Below are 17,613 nucleotides of genomic sequence, written 5' to 3'. Positions count from 1 at the left end.
CACTGCGGCGGCCCAGGGCTCGGATCCTGGGGCGGACATGGCACTGCTCATCAGGCCACGTTGAGGCGGTGTCCCACATCCCACAACTAGAAGGACCGGCAACTAAGATATACAACTGTGTACAGGGGGGGTTTGGGGAGATAAAGCCGAAAAAAAAAAAAAAAAAAGATTGGCAACAGTTGTTAGCCCAGGTGCCAGTCTATTAAAAAAAAAAAAAAGAAAAGAAGAAACTAAAATAGTTTTCTATCAACAAACCCTCACTAAAGGAAATGGTAAAGGATGTACTTTAGGTACAAAATGACCCTGCATGGAAATCGTGTGGGAGAAGAGCCAGAGGTATTGGTAAATACATAGGCAAATCTAAGCACTCACTAATGAAACGATAGTATTTAGTTCATGAGGGAGAAATATGATATAACTAAAGTCTCAACAATATAAAATTGGACAAGGGATGAAGAGATTAGAATGTTCTAAGGTGCTTTATTCAGAAGACACAAACATACTTATTGACTTTACACTTTGTTAACTATTCTTGTAAAACATGTATGCCTATCTTCCAATCAAGTAGCAGAAACAAAATGGACAAAACGCTCAAGCAATTCAAAATGAAGGCAAAAAGAGAAAGAAGGAATTAACATAGGAAACTTTTTTTTAAAAAATAGAAACATATAACAAAATATATAAATAAATCCAAATATATCAATACTCACAATAAATATAATTTGACTGAAATCTCCAGTTAAAGGCCAAAATCATGAGAATATATAATACTCTTTTTATATAAATACACACCAAAACAGGAAGATACAGAACTGAAATTCAAATGATGGAAAAAGATATACCAGGTTGACACAAATAATGGGAAATCAACAAATGACTTGATACAGAGAAATGACATGAAAATATTTTAAAAGAGCGTTCAGAAGAGTGCGCAATTTTTCTGAACCAAATAGAGCAGTGTGATTGAGCCAAATTCATTTCACTTCATTCAATTCAGTTCAGGGATTGAGCTTATTAATATCCTTTAGGAACCTGATTCTACTGTCTAGGGTACTAGTGCCCCTCCTGGCTTGTGAAATTTGATAAGCATGCCAGCAATGACCCTATGCAAGACAGTGGGAAAGCATTTAAGAGGCTATACAGCACAGAAACAGAAGCATCTTTAAACGCTCACAACTGTTTCCTTAGGGTATTCAAACAACTACAAATCCTATTACTATTACTTACATCTTATTTCCTAATTTTATTAACAAGTTTATCAAGATACATTTTCTCAAATATTTTACTGAAATCTACATATTCTGTCAATAATTTCTTTGACTACATATGCATAAATGTGTACATAAACACAAATCTACACATGTATAAATACATCTACGCATACAGACACACTTAAACAAAACCATACACACATATATATATCACATATATAATTATAATAATACTGTACCTCATAGGTAGTTCCATAATGGCACGTAAATTGGCATTGTCTGTTGGTTTCTGCATCTTGCTCAACATTGGTATAAAATATTACTCCATCTCCAGAGCAGGATACAATCTGCTTATCATTTGTGCATGGTAAGAACTTTGCACTAAATATATTTGCTCGGTGCCCTGAACGAATTGTTGTCAAAACCTAAAACACAGAGAAAAAGTAGTTCTTGGTAATTTATCATTTCTAAGAAAGAAATATTCATATTTAACATGATTATAGACAGGAATAAATTCTCATTAACATTCTCATCTCAGTGAAAAATTATCATTCGATTCCAAACTATTATAGAAAAAAATGAAATCAGATTATTTTCTTTTTTTCCCTTCTGAGATGTTATGATTGAGCATCATCAACAGGAATCGTGCCGTGAAAATCAAATATGCATATTTCCACCTATTTGGTGTATCTCACTCATTCATAAGATCTCAGTAAATAAGAAAGGACTATCCTGATTGACTTTTGAAGGTGTTTACTAGATGATTAAGTTATTTCATTTCAAGGTGAAGAAATAAAAATAACGTGCACTTTTTTTTTCTGCTTTTATCTCCCCCAAATCTCCCCTGGTACATAGTTGATATCTTAGTTGTGGGTCCTTCTAGTTGTGGCATGTGGGACACCGCCTCATTGTGACCTGACAGGCGGTGCCATGTCCCTGCCTAGGATCCAAACTGGTGAAACCCTGGGCCGCCGCAGCAGAGTGCAAGAACTTAACCACTCGGCCATGGGGCCGGCCCCTAAGTGAACTTAAATGAATCATAATATCAAAGTAAAGAAATAGTTCAGATGAGGATACAGCAGAAGTGTCAATATCCAATTTAATTATACTTAAAGGTCAGAATTTCTGTGACAGAAATAAAGTTAAAAATAAATATTTTAATATTTGCAACATACACTGCAAATAAAGGACCAATTCCTCCAATAGTGCTTAAAAATTGAGAGGAGGCGGCTGGCTCCATGGCCTAGTGGTTAAGTTCAGCATGCTCTGCTTCAGCAGATTGGGTTCAGTTCCCGGGCGAGGACCTATACCACTTGTCAGTGGCCATGGTGTGGCAGCAACTCACACACAAATAGAGGAGAACTGGCCCCGGGTGTTAGCTCAGGGAGAACCTTCCTCAGGCAAAAAGAGGAAGATTGGCAACAGATGGTAGCTCAGGTGAATGTTCCTCAGCAAAAAAATCTGAGAGGAAAACAAATTGATAAAACTTGAGTGTTTTGTTTTATGTTTTTTTTTGGTAGGGAAGATTGGCCCTAAGCTTACATCTGTTGCCAATCTTCCTCCTTTTGCTTGAGGAAGATTGTCACTGAGCTACCATCTGTGGCAATATTCCACATTTTGTATGTGGGATGCTGCCACAGCACAGCTTGATGAGTGGTGCATAGGTCCACACCCGGAATCCAAACCCACAAATCCCGGGCCACCAAAGTGGAGCATGTGAACTTAACCACTATGCCACTGGGTTGGTCCCCTAATTTTTTTTTAATTGGGCAAAAGATCCAGATAGATAGTCCACAGACAGACATACAAATGGCCCTAAAAATGTGAGAAAACATCCAATTTTATTCAAAAGGGAAATGCAAATTGAAACTACACTGAAGTACTAATTCTGACTTATCAGATTGGTAAAAATTCAAAAGTTTGACAACACACTATATAAGCAAGCCTATCGGGAAACAGGCTCTTAAACATTTCTGGTAGGAATACTCAATGGTACAAGACCTATGGAGAAGAATTTAGCAATACTTCACAAAAGCACATATGCATTTACTCTTTGATCAGACAAGTCTATTTCTAGGAATTTACCTGAAGATATACCTCCAACACTGTAAAAAGAACACACATTTACTGAGTTATTATTTATAATAGCAAAAGACAGGAGACGTTGAATAAATTATGGTACATCCCCACAATGTCTGTACAATGGGAATTTAATGCAATAGGGTTATCTGGAGGGCTTTAAAAAAAGTGCTAAAAAAAAATAGGACTATGTCAGGGCCGGCCCCGTGGCCGAATGCTTCAGTTTGCGTGCTCCGCTTCGGTGGCCCAGCATTTCACCAGTTTGGATCCTGGGCGCAGACCTAGCACCGCTCATCCGGCCATGCTGAGGTGGGGTCCCACACAGCACAACCAAAAGGACTCACAACTACAATATACAACTATATTCCGGGGGGCTTTGGGGAGAAGAAGGAAAAAAGAAAAGATTGGCAACAGGTATTAGCTCAGGGCCAATCTTTAAAAAAAAAAAAAAGAAAAAAGAAAGTATGATAGATGGATTTAACTTAAAAAAAAAAAAGGATTATGTCAAAACACAAAGTGGAATTGAAATGTCCCACTTAAACTGGGGCAATTTGAGCATCAAAAAGAGTATCAGTGATAGATTATAATACATTAAACAAAAATTAAAATCTATAATCCCATAGTAATTTTTTCAGAAAGATGGCAGAAACAAAGGAAATGCTCTTATTTACAGAATAACGTCAATTTATAAATGTGGAAGGAATGAGAGAATTAAAAATCACTATTTTTTAACTACAGTATAACAACTGACTCAGGCAAGAATCAATTAATACTAAAACCACTGTATGAAAGATTGTTACTAAACAGAATATTCACACAGTCTCAACACACCACCTCACAGTTAGCTTATTAACAAACGGTCAATGTACCTACACAACGGAGAGATCAAACTTACCACCAATAAGGGGACTAACTAATATCATGTCCTACAACATCACCTGTGGAGAATTCTTAGCAAAAACATTTAATCTACTCATGCAGAAACAATCAGGCAAGTCCAAACTACTGAGAGACATTCTATAAAACAACTGTCTGGATATGTCAGTACAACAATGAAACAACTAATATATTAATGTCATGAAAGACCAAGAAGTTGGACTAATTGTTCTAAAGGAGACTAAGGAAATATAAAAACTAAATGAAATGTGTGATGTTGGCTTGGAGCCTCAATTGAAAGGGGCATAACAGGAATAAAGAATATTATTGAAACAAGTGGGGAAATTAGAATATGGACTATATATGTATATATGTGCATGTATTTTGTATGTATATATGTAATACACAAAATCATATGGACATGATAATGGCATCCAGTCAATTCTCACAGCAATTGTGTTCAGTGAAGTCACCACAAACACTGAATTAGCAAGTACTGAATCATTGCTTCTAGGGAAATACAGGGTTAGGTTCCTGTGAGCCTGTGGTCACAACATTTTCATCAGCCAATCAATACATAACCTTGTTTTCTGTGTTTATGTTTAAAGACATCTTATTTAATATACACTGTTCATTCACTGACGTTGAACTCATGGCCAACAGCACTATACCTCAGGCCTAAGTGAAACTTATCTCAGACATTGTCTTCCTAAGGCACATCACAGCCTTCTTGTACACAGAAACAGTATTTCACCACAACGACGGGGAGCCATTTTAAACAGCAAAATCACCAACAAAAATCACAAAGATGCAAAAAACGTGACACTAAATATATCACAAAAAGGATATAGTATGTTTACAGTATGAGAGCTGAAACAAGAAGGCAGGATGTCCCCTTGTTTGATTTCAGCTGGGAACCTGGGTGTCGATGTGGGGTGGGCAACTCAAAGTTTTTGCCACTCTGCACATGTGCATGCCCATGAATGACGACGAAAGCACTGAAGTACTGATTTGGGGGTTACATATAAATTTTAGTGAGGAGGTAAATTTGCAAATATGTAATCTGCAAGAATGAGAACCAACTGTATAGTCAGTATTACATATCTTGAGCGTGATAACTGCATTATAGTTATGTAGGATAATGTTCTTGTTCTTAGAAGATATGTGCCGAAGTATTTATGAATGAAGTGCACGATGCCTCCAACTTACTCTCAAAACGCTTTTCTTAAAAAAAAATCTATTAGTGGATGTTCATTGTATTATTTTTTCAAATTTTAAAGCAAAGTTTAAATTTGAAAACAAAATTAGGAAATTATATTTCAACTTTATTTTGGGTTTAAGTACTTACTGTTTAACACTAACTGCCAAATTCATAGCTGAGAGTACTACACCAAATCAGAAAATAAATCTGGCATAAACATTAGCAACTATTTACCCTGACCACTTTAAGTACGTTAAGCTACCTCATTTTATTTAAAACCTGCGTTACAGGGTTATGGCCAAAATAAGGATTTGCTGAAGACCACTCTAAGTCTTATTAATGCACAGATAATCAGGGACAAATAAAAAACGGGGAGGGTCTTTGCACCTATATCAACCGAAGTCAATGGAGAATAAAATTTGTCTTTGTTTTAAAATAAAATAAAAATAAAAATTGTTAAAAATATAAATTGTTAAACGTTTTAAAATCTTTCATTCCTCTCTCCAAGTGTAAGACATTAAGATCTGGCAAATTAAGGTACAAGAAATAACACTGAAAAGAATTAATGTAAAACCTTTAAACAAGATAGATATCATGGCCTTGAACTGTCAGATATTTTAGCATGGGTTATCAAGGAAGTCACTACACAGAGCATGTTGATTAGTTTCTTAGTCGGATAGGCCTTTGGCTTTGAGTCAGTCACATTTAGCAGACGTTATTCTTAATAATCTGTGATTTTTATCTCCATTTAACAGGTTTATGCATAGCTTCAAAAACAAAAGCAGGAACCTATCATATACCACTAATAAATCTGAAAAAGATTTATTAAACCAAGATTTAGCGAATAAAAAATTAAAGTCTTTTCCTCTTGAATGAATCTCTTGACTTAAGATGTCCCTTTCCAAACTCACTCCCATCAGTGTTCTCCACCTCAATGGCACCTATATCCACCCACACAGTTGATCAAGCCAAAAACTAAGAAATCATCCTTCATTTCTCTTTCCCTCATCCATTATATAAAAACCCACCAGTAAATCCATGCCCAGAATACATTCCAAATTACTTCTCACCTTCTTCAATGCCACTACCTTTGTCTAAACTTTCATCCTTTCTCACCTGGATTATTTCAATGGCCTACTTCTGATGTTACTGAAACTCTCCTCTCCAAAGAGTAGCCTGAGCTATCTTTTAGCAATGCAAATTGCATCACTTGCATGGTTAAAACATTCCATGACTGTATATTTTGATTACAGTAAAATAACTCCTTATTATAGCCTACCTGACCCCCTGCCCACTATGTTAACTCCATTTTGTACCACTCTCTCCCAAATTTATTAATAGATTATTGTTGGAAGAACAAATACTGATGTGTATACAGTTAGTAATGTCAACAAAGGCTGGAGTTTGTTTTTAATTGTTGAAAATGAATCTATATAACCAACACAGGAATGCATGCTACTAGAGGTAAAACAGCAATAAGGTTGTTAAAAAAAATCATGTGCACTTGCAAACAGTCACAATGTTTAATAGCTGGATTTATTTTCTTATTTGTGCTTTCCCTGGATCACTATATTATAATACTTATTCAGAAAACATCTAAGAATAATGCCCTAGAGAGTTAGAAGTTGGCAGAGTAACTCAATCTGAAATGAAAACGATACTGATAACTGCAATGAGTAATAAATGGGAAAGTGAACTAGTTGTAACGTCTACCACTTTGCTGATCATCAGGTTACTCTGGGTAATCTAGCTGGCTAAACAGGTTTCTCTTTCCTCCTTCATCATGTCATAATACAACACTTCCAAAACTCTGAGTTTGGTCCAAGAGTATCTAGATAGAAGACACTGGTTTTTCAATCTCTTGGTAAAAATCATCCCCCTCTAAACCTGACCTTTAGACAGTATAAGGCACTGAATACAGAAATTTCTTGCCTTTCTTTTACTAATACTTATTGGGCGCCTACTTCATGCCAGGTAATATACAAAGCGTTGAGGAAACAAAAAGGCAAAAGCAAGTGTCACAGTCCCAAAGAAGTTACAGTCTAATGATAAGCAACATGCAAATAAACATAATTCAATCTAATAATCGAGTTATCCACAAAGTGCAATGAGAATATAGAGCAAGGAGTGCCTGCATTTGCCTAGGGAAGCTAGAGATACACCACAGTAAGAGCTGAGACTTAAAGCATGAATTTAAATTTGCCAGGGAGTTGGGAGATGCATGGGAAAGCGGGAGATGCATGGGAAAGCAGAACATCCCACAAAGAGAAAAGAGTACAAACAAAAGCAGACAGTAAAGAAAAACATTTGTGTTCTGAAACTATAAGTAACTGGCTGAGGCCAAATCAAGAAAAATTTTGCATACACTATAGACTCAGGATTTCTTTTACAGGAGATGCCTCAAGGGTAGCTGAGAGCAAAGTTGCTTCTGTTTCATCTATACACTGAGGAGGTGGCCCTTTGGGGGGGGGGGAGGGGTCCCAGCATATTGTGCAAAGTCTCTTATTGGAATCCACACCTGATTTGGTCCTGAGATTTGTTTCTGCCTACCTTGACCTTCAAAGCCATCAAAACTAAAGTTTATATATGCTTGGATTGACAAATAATTTCAGGGCAGAGTGGCTTCCATGCTCTCTTCTTTGGATTCACCTTTTCCCTTCCATTTTGGACTGATAATCTCCTACTATCAAGGCAGTTATTTGTTACTTTCAGGACTTTGTGTGTGTGTGTGTGAGGAAGATTGGCCCTGAGCTAACATCAGTTGCCCATCTTCCTCTTTTTGCTTGAGCAAGACTGTCCCTGAGCTAACATCTGTGCCAGTCCTCCTCTACTTTGCATGCAGGACACTGCTAGAGCATGGCTTGATGAGTGGTGTAGGTCTGTGCCTGGGATGCGAACCTGAGAACCCTGGGCCACTGAAGCAGAGTGCGTGAACGTAACCACTACGCCACCAGGCCAGCCCCTAAGACAATCTTTAAAGTATTTAAATCAAGCAATTTTTAGTTGTTTTCAGTGGGAGAACTGGTCCAAATAAATTAGCCTGTAACTTTCAGAAAAAGAAACTTCTCTTTTTTATATATTTGAAATCTATGATATATATATAATTAAGATATGACACCATTAATAAAGAACACCTCTGATCTCTTAAATCTACTTTTAAAAAAGTGTTTCAAAACTTTCATTTGCAATAAATTAATCTTCCCATGAACTCCCAGGATCTAAAAATAGAATCAAGGGGCTGGCCCAGTGACATAGTGATTAAGTTCAATGTGCTCTGCTTCAGTGGCCCAGATTTGCAGGTTCGGATCCCACGTGCAGACCTACACCACTCCTCAGCTATGCTGTGGAAGCCTCCCACATACAAAATAGAGGAAGACTGGCACAGATGTTAGCTCAGGGCTAATCTTCCTTAGCTAAAAAATAAAAAATAAAAACAGGGACAAACAATAAGAACAGGTAACATTTGACTCAAGATCAAAAATTTTATTTCCTACGTAATGAATCATCAGTGTTTTAAAATAAAAAAATATTCCTCTATGACAGCAAATTTGGATCTAGTAAAACCACTATGTGAAAAAGATAAAGTCTTATTATACTTAAAATCTTTAAAAGTATTATCTAATTAATCATGTCTCAAACTGGAAATGAGGAAGAGTAATCACTTTTCAAATCTACAGATTCTATTGGAAACCGTGAATTTCATTTTTTTAAAAATAAGCAAATAAAGGAGAAATAAGATTTTAAAAAATTATTCCATTGGGTATATTACAAAATAACTCAAAGCAGGGACTTCTAGAGATACTTGTACACCTAAGTTCATAGCAGCATTATTCACAATAGCCAAAAGGTAGAAGAAACCCAAGCATCCACTGATAGATGAGTGGCTAAACAAAATGTGGTATATACATACAATGGAACATTATTCAGTCTTAAAAAGAATGGAAATCTTGACACATGCTGCACCATGGATGAACCTTGAGGACATTATACTAAGTGAAATAAGCCAGTCACAAAAAGACAAATACCGTATAAACACTTGTATGAGGTACCTAGAGTAGCCAAATTCATAGAGACAGAAAGTAGAATGGTGGTTGTCAGAGGCTGGGGGAAAGGAAGAATGAGGAGTTATTGTTTAATAGGAACAGGTTTAATGGGTACAGGGTTCAGTTTTGCAAGATGAAAAGAGTTTTGTAGCCGGATGGTGGTGATGATATCACAACAATGTGAATGACTTAATGTCACTGAACTGAATCCTTAAAAATGGTTAATTTTATTTTATATGTATTTTACCACAATCTAGGAAAAAGAAAAAAAGAGTGAAGCTCTGCATCCTTTCAAAAACAAGTACTCCACTGGTATCCAGATGAGTGCTTTGTATACTACTATAAGTGTTAAAATTCTGATAGTGATAATCAGAAAGCATTCCATGTATACATTATTCCAGGAAATTTTCTCTATTGTAAGAAAAAGACTGTCCTAGTAATTGCAGACCTAAGACAGGCAGGATTCAAAAACACCAAGTTTCCCTCTGCTAAGTCAAGACAATTAAGTAAAGCTACCTCTGAAATAAAATTATGACCTCTCTTTTAATCAAGGATAGCCTCAACATAAACCTCTTTTCAAGGCTGAAGGATCACAAACATTTATTTAAATATCTTAACTCTTTAAATGTGGAAAAATAAGAAATACAGGAACAATTTATTCTGTAAGATTGCCAACACTAAAGAGGACTTCTGGTCGCCACATCTACCACGTTCTCACTGATAGGAAAATAGTCGTATACTTCCTCTATACAGCCATGCATCACTTCACAATGGGCATGAGTTTTGCAAAATGCATCATTAGGTGATTCTGTTACTATGCAAACATCACAGAGTGCACTTACACAAACCTAGATGGTGTAGCCTATTATACACCTAGGCTATATGGTACTAATCTTATGAGACTACCATTGTATATGCAGTCTGTTGTTGACTGAAATGTCGTTATACAGTGCATGACTGTATATAAAGTCAGAAAACAGCCAATAAAAATCAGAAGATAATCCTAATTAAAACCCAATATGATATTTCAGGTTATTGAATTGGATGTCATGAAGGATTTCACTAGAACCCAACCACTGTTTGTCAACTGATAAAATCCAGTTTCTTAAACTGCTTGGCTGAAGATCAGATTCTGTAGAATAGCATAAAAGAAAAAAAAAATCACACCATCTTTTCCCCCTAAAGAGTGGTTGAAATAATGCCACTTTTGGCAATTTTATCCACATGGATAAAATGAAGTATATTTAAATTTTCTAGAGTTAAAAGGCTAAGTGAAATCTAACATTCTCCTACGGAAATTAAAGGACGTGCATGTAATAACCTCCACACTATAAAACAAACTCCAGCAAAATTACAAGGATATTCTGTTACAAATGGCCATTCCACGATTATGTACAATTTCTTGATTTCGAACTTCCTGATTTTTTTCTCTCACTAAATTATACATTGTTTTTTTAACCACTTTACCTTTCTGCTGTAAGGATTACTAATTACTAACTTGGTGTCATCTGAGCCAGATAAAATATATTCTCCAGTCTCATTCCAACAGATTGTATTAACCTAAAAGAAAGCAAAAAAGAAATTTAAGCAAACTGGACATAAAAACAAGTACTCCATCTTTCACTTAATTGATAGTTCAAAATTTATATCACTAATGAGGTTATGTCTACGGTAAACAGTATTTACCAACTTACTGAAAACACATACTGACAGCCATTTAGTAAACACAACAACTCTGTATATTCACAATGAAATGTCTTTCTTAAGTTTTACTGTTTAAATTTATTTTAATTAATTCATTTTATATCCAGAGACACAACATCAGGTCACCTAAAAAGGAATTAGAAAAATCTACTACAGAGCTACAGTAATCAAGGCTGTGTGGTACTGTCATGATCACAGACACATAAATCAACCAAGTGGAACTGAGAGTCCAGAAGTAAACCCTTACATTTATGGTCAAGTAATTTTTGACATGGGGTCCAATACCATTCAATGGAGAAAGAACAGTCTTTTCAGTAAATGGTGCCCGGACAACCGGATATATAAGGCAACAAAATGTATGTGTAAGAGTCAAAACTATAAAACTCTTAGAAGGAAATGTAAGTATAAATCTTCATGAAAACTAAAACCACAATGAATTACCACTTCACACACATTAGGATGGCTATAATAACTTAAACAGACACACCAAAACACCCAGAAAATAACAAGAGCTAGCAAGGATATCAAGAAATTGGAACGCTTAGACATTGCTGGTAGGAATGGAAAATAGTACAGCTATTTGGAAAACAGTTGGAAGTACCTCAAAAACTGAAACAGTTATGCTACGACTCAGCAACTGCACAGCAAGGTATACACCCAAGAGAACTGAAAACATATGACACACAAAAATTGTACACAAAAATCCATAGCTGCATTAATCATAATAGCCAAAAGAGAAAGAAACCCAAATATTTATCAACTAATGAATGGATAAACAAAATGTGACTGCCCATTTGCTCATAATAAAACATCTGTACAATGAAATATTATTCAGCCATAAGATGAAATAATGATGCATACTGCAACATCAACACACCTGGAAAACATTACACTGAGTGAAAGAAGTCAGACATAAAAAGCCACATATTGTATGATTCCATTTATACGTGAAATCCAGAAAAGGCAAATCTATATAGAGACAGAAAGTAGATTAGTGCCTGCCAATGGCTAGGTGGAGGGGGAATGGGAGTGAATGATAAGTCATATGGACTTTTTTTTCAGATAGCAAAAATATGCTGGAATTAGATAGTGGTGATGGCTTTACAGCTTTACAAATATACTAAAAAGCCACTGAATTGCACACTTAAAATAGGTGAATTTTATGGTATGTGAACTGAATCTAAATTAAAAATAAACAATTAGACTTCAACTTTCAGTCAAGATGGCGCAACATGGACCAGATGTACTATCACATCTGAAACAACTAAAAAAACAGCAGGATACACACTAGTTTTAAGTACTCAAGAAATATTTCTCAATATAGACAATATTTACTTATGGGCCATAAAACAAATCTCAATATATTTAAAAGACTTCAAGTCATAGAAAGTATGTTCTCTGACCAAATTGGAAATAAATTAGAAATCATTAACACAAAGAAATGTTTGGAAAATATGAAACAACAGATGGTCAAAGAAGAAACTGCAAAACAAATTAGAAAGCATTTTGAATTGAATGAAAATAAAAATACAACATATCTCAATATATGGGCTGCAGCTAACGCGGTACTTAGAAGGAAATTTATAACACCAAAACACATATTAGAAAACACAAAGATCTTGTATCAATGACCTCAGCTTCCACTCAAAAAATGATAAAAAGAACAGCAAATGAAACCCAAAGTCAGCAGGAGACTGTAAATAATGAATATCAGAGCAGAAATCAATGAAACAGAAAACAAAACAGAGAAAAGTAATGAAACCAGAAGCTGGGTCTTTGAGAAGACACATAAAATTAATGAAACTCTAGCCAGAACTAATCAAGAAAAAAAAGGGGCAGGGGGACATATTACCAATATCAGGAATGAGAGAGGTGACATCACTAACTATACAGTCTACAAATATTTAAACATATAAGGGAATATTATGGACAACCTTATGTCAACAAATTCAACAATTTGGATGAAACTGAAAAAATCTTTGAAACACACATAGTAAACAAAATGCACTCAAGACAGAGTCTATTTTTATTAAAGAACTATAGTTACAATTTTCCACTACGAAAACTCCAGGCCCACATGGTGTCACTGGTGAATTCTGCCAAATATTTTTTTAAAATCAGAATTTTATATACCTATCCTTGCAGAAAATTAAAGAACACAATACGCTTCCCAATTCATTGGTACAAGAAAACTATGGACCAATATCCTTAATATACATGGAAAAATTCTAAAGCAAAACTTTAGCAAATTGAACAATATAGAAAAATAGATAATACACCACAAAAAAATAGGATTTTTCTCTGGAATATGAGAATGGTTTAACACTCAAATATTAATCAATGTAATTCATGCTATTAAACTAAAAAATAAAATCCATATGATCATCACAATAAATGCAGAAAAGACAGTTGACAAAATCCAGCAACAATTTCCAGTAACAGCTCTCAGCAAAGTAGAAACTTTTTCAATCTGATTTAATGAGGACCTATGAAAAGCCCAAAGCTACCATCATACTTAATAATCAAAGACTAGATGCTTTCTAAGACCAGAACAAAATATGGACGTCTGCTCTCACCACTTGTATTCAACACTGTACTAGAGTACTAGACAGTGCAATAAGGCAAGAAAAAAAATAAATAAAAGGAGTACAGACAGGAAAAAAGGTAAAACTATCTTAATTCTCATACGACACGATTGTTTTTGTAGAACATCCTACAGAATCTTAAAATAAAAGTAGTGGAACTAACAAGTGAGCTTAGGAAGTTTGTGGGATACAGATGAATATATAAAAATAGATATGGCAGGGAATTAAAACCACAATGTGATATCACTAGATATCTATTAGAATGTCTAGAATTAAAAAGAATGACCACATCAGATCTGAAGGGAAAAAGAGACAATAGAATAGTAGCAAACTTCAGAATTCCATTTTCAACAATGGATAAATCATACAAACAGAAAATCAACAAGAAACATTAGATTTGAACTACACTTTGGATCAAATGGATATAACAGACACATACAGAACATTCCAACCAACAAAAACAGAACAGACATTCTTCCCAAATGCACACAAAACATCCTCCAAGATAAATCCTGTTAGATCACAAAACAAGTACCAGCAAATTTCAAAAGAATTAAATCATACCAAATATCTTTTCTGACCACAATGGTATGAAATTAGAAATCATAACAGGAGAAAAACTGGAAATTTCATCAATATGTGGAAATTAAATAACACAATTCTGGACAGCCAATGGGTCAAAGGAGAAATCAAAAAATATCTTGAGACAAGGAAAAATGGAAACAAAACATATGGGATGCAACAACAGCAGTTTTAAGTGGGAAGTTTATGGCAATAAATGCCTACATTAAGAAAAATGAAGGGTCTCAAATAAATAACCTAACTTTACACATCAAAGAACTAGGAAAAGAAAAATAAACTAAGCATAAAGTTAGCAGAAGGAAAGAGATAACAAAGATCAAAGCAGAAATAAATGAAATAGAGGATAGAAAACAATAGAAAAGGTCAATGAAACTAAGAGCTGGTTTTTTGAAAAGATAAACAAAAAAACTGACAAATCTTCAGCTACACTAACCAAGAAAAAAAAAGAAGGCTCAAATAAAATTGCAAACGAAAGAGAAGACGTTATAACTGATACCACAGAAATACAAAGGATCATGAGAGACTACTGTAAACAATTATACGCCAACAAATTAGACAACCTATAAGAAATGGATAAATTCCTAGAAACATACAACCTACTAAAACTGAATCTTGAAAAATTCGAAAATCAGAACAGACCAATAATGAGTAAGGAGATTGAATCAGGAATCAAAAAACTCCCAACCAAAAAAAACCTCAGGACCAGATGGCTTCACAGGCTTTAAATGTTTACCAAACATTTACTAAATGTAAAGAATTCCAAAAAATTAAACAGGAGGGAACACTCCCAACTTCATTTTCTGAGGCCACCGTTACCCTGATACCAAAGACAGATAAGGACACTAGAAGAAAAGAAAACTACAGGCCAATATTCCTGATGAACACAGATGCAAAAATTCTAAACAAAATACTAGCAAATCAAATTCAACAGCACATTAAAAGGATCAGACACCATAATCAAGTGCAATTTATCCCTGGGATGCAAAGATGGTTCAATATACACAAATCAATAAATCTGATACACCACATTAATGGAATGAAGGATAAAAATCATCTGAATAGAAGTAGAAAAAGCATCTGACAAAATTCAACATCTTTCATGATAAAAATTCTCCACAGATTAGGTATAGAAAGAACATACCTCAACATAATAAAGGCCATATATGACAAGCCCACAGCCAACATCATAGTCAACAGTAAAGGTTGAAAGCTTTTCTTCTAAGATTAGAAACAAGACAAGCGTGCCCACTTTCATCACTTTACTTCAACACAGTACTGAAAGTCCTAGCCAGAACAATTACACAAAGAAAAGAAATAAAAGGCAACCTAACAGGAAATGACTAAGTAAAATTGTCTCCGTTTGCAGTTGACATGATCTTATACACAGAAAATCCTGAAGAGTCCACCAAAAAACTGTTAGCATTAATAAACAAATTCAGTAGTCTCAAGATGTAAAATCAACACACAAAAATCAGTTGCATTTCTATACACTAATGAACTATCTGAAAAAGAAACAATCCCATTTATAACAGCATCAAAAACAATAAAATACTTGGGAATAAATTTAACCAAGGAGGTGAAAGATCCATACACTGAAATCTACACAACATTGATAAACAGACATTGAAAAAGACACAAATAAATGGAAAGACATGCCATGTTCACGTATCAAAAGAGTTAATATTATTAAAATATCCCTATTGTCCAAAACCATCTATGGATTCAAGGCAATCTCTATCAAATTCCAAAGGCATTTTTCACAGAAATAGAAAAAACAATCCTAAAATCTGTTTGGAACCACAAAAGATTCCAAACAGCCAAAGCAATCTCAAGAAAGAAAAATAAACCTGTAGGCATCACACTTCCTGATTTCAAACTACATTAAAAAGCTATGATAATCAAAACAGTACGGTACTGGCATTAAAAAAACATATAGTCCAACGGAACAGAATACAGAGTCCAGAAAATAACCCATGCACATATGGTCAATTAATTTACAACAAAAGAGCCAAGAATACTCAATGGGGAAGGGATAATCTCTTCAATAAATGGTGTTGGAAAAACGTTATGTTCACATGCAAAAGAAACAAAATTAACTCAAAATGGAATAAAGACTTAAACATAAGGCCTGAAACCATAAAACACCTAGAAGAAAACATAGTAAAAAGCCTCTTGACCATGACCCTGACAACGATTTTTTGGAAAGGACACCAAAAACAAAAATCTACAAGTGGGACTACATCAAACTCAAAAGCTTCTGTACAATAACAGAAACAACTGATGTTCAGAAACAATCAATCAAAATAAAGAGGTAAACTACAGAATGAGAGAAAATATATCCAAACCATATATTTGATAAGGGGTTAATATCCAAAATAAGAAACTCACACAAGTCAATTGCAAAAAAAACCCAAATAATCCAATTAAAAAACGGATAAAGGATCTGAATAGACATTTTTGTAAAGAAGATATACAAATGGCCAAAAAAGTACATGAAAAGGTGCTCAACATCACTAATCATGAGGGAAATGCAAATCAAAACCACAATGAGATATCATCTCACACCTATTAGAATGGCTATTATCAAAAAGACAAGAAATAATTGCTGGTGAGGATGTGGAGAAAAGGAAACCCTTATGCACTATTGATAAAAATGTAAATTGGTGCAGCCACTATGGAAAACAGTATGGAGGTTCCCCAAAAAATTAAAAATAGAACTACCATGTGATCCAGCAAGCCTACTTCTGGGTATTTATCTGAAGGAAATGAAATCACTATCTTGAGGAGATACCTGTGCCCTCATGTTCATTGCATCACTATTCACAATAGTCAAAACATGGAAAGAACCTAAGTATCCAGTGATAGATGAAAGAATAAAGAAAACGTGGTGTGTATATATGCAACGGAATATTATTCAGCCATTTAAAAAGAAAAAGGAAATCTTGCCATTTGCAACAACATGGATGAATCCTGAGGGCCAGAGAATGACAAATACTGTATGATTATCACTTATATGTGGAGTTTAAAAATGCCCAACTAATAGAAACAGAGAGGAGATTAATGGTTGCCAGAGGCTGGAGGGTGGGGAAAATGAGATGTTGTTGAAAAGTACAAACTTCCAGGGCCAGTCCCAGTGGCCTAGTGGTTAAATTCTGCATAATCTGCTTCAGCGGCCCAGGTTTGGTTTGAGGTGTGGCCCTACATCACTCATCTGTCAGTGGCCATGCTGTGGTGGTGGCTCACATACAAAACAGAGGAAGACTAGCAGCAGATGTTAGCTCAGAGCAAATCTTCCTCAGCAAAAACAAAACAAAAACAAAATAAAAAGCATT

The 17,613-nt window shown here is 34.9% G+C and overlaps 1 protein-coding gene across 28 annotated transcripts in view; it reads right to left on the bottom strand.

Moving 5' to 3' along the window:
- Positions 1-17,613, bottom strand: part of DCAF6 (DDB1 and CUL4 associated factor 6) — a 146,837-nt gene that overhangs the window by 113,193 nt on the left and 16,031 nt on the right. For 27 of the 28 annotated variants that reach the window (XR_011532195.1, XR_011532194.1, XM_070591523.1 and 24 more), the window contains exons 3-4: positions 10,878-10,970; positions 1,451-1,636 (exon numbers count right to left, since the gene is read on the bottom strand). Coding sequence is in view for 12 of the 28 variants with exons in the window: in XM_070591503.1 (XP_070447604.1) it covers positions 1,451-1,636; positions 10,878-10,970 (279 nt within the window). In the remaining 16 variants the exon portion in view is untranslated. Of the gene's footprint in view, positions 1-1,450; positions 1,775-10,855; positions 10,971-17,613 lie in introns of all 28 variants that reach the window. The other variant, XM_070591520.1, reaches the window with a different exon arrangement.

This window comes from Equus przewalskii, chromosome 23, assembly GCF_037783145.1.
Source record: "Equus przewalskii isolate Varuska chromosome 23, EquPr2, whole genome shotgun sequence".
NCBI classification, from domain to species: domain Eukaryota; kingdom Metazoa; phylum Chordata; class Mammalia; order Perissodactyla; family Equidae; genus Equus; species Equus przewalskii.
The sequence above is the reverse complement of the archived record's forward strand: the minus strand, read 5'-3'. Positions and strand labels throughout refer to the sequence as shown.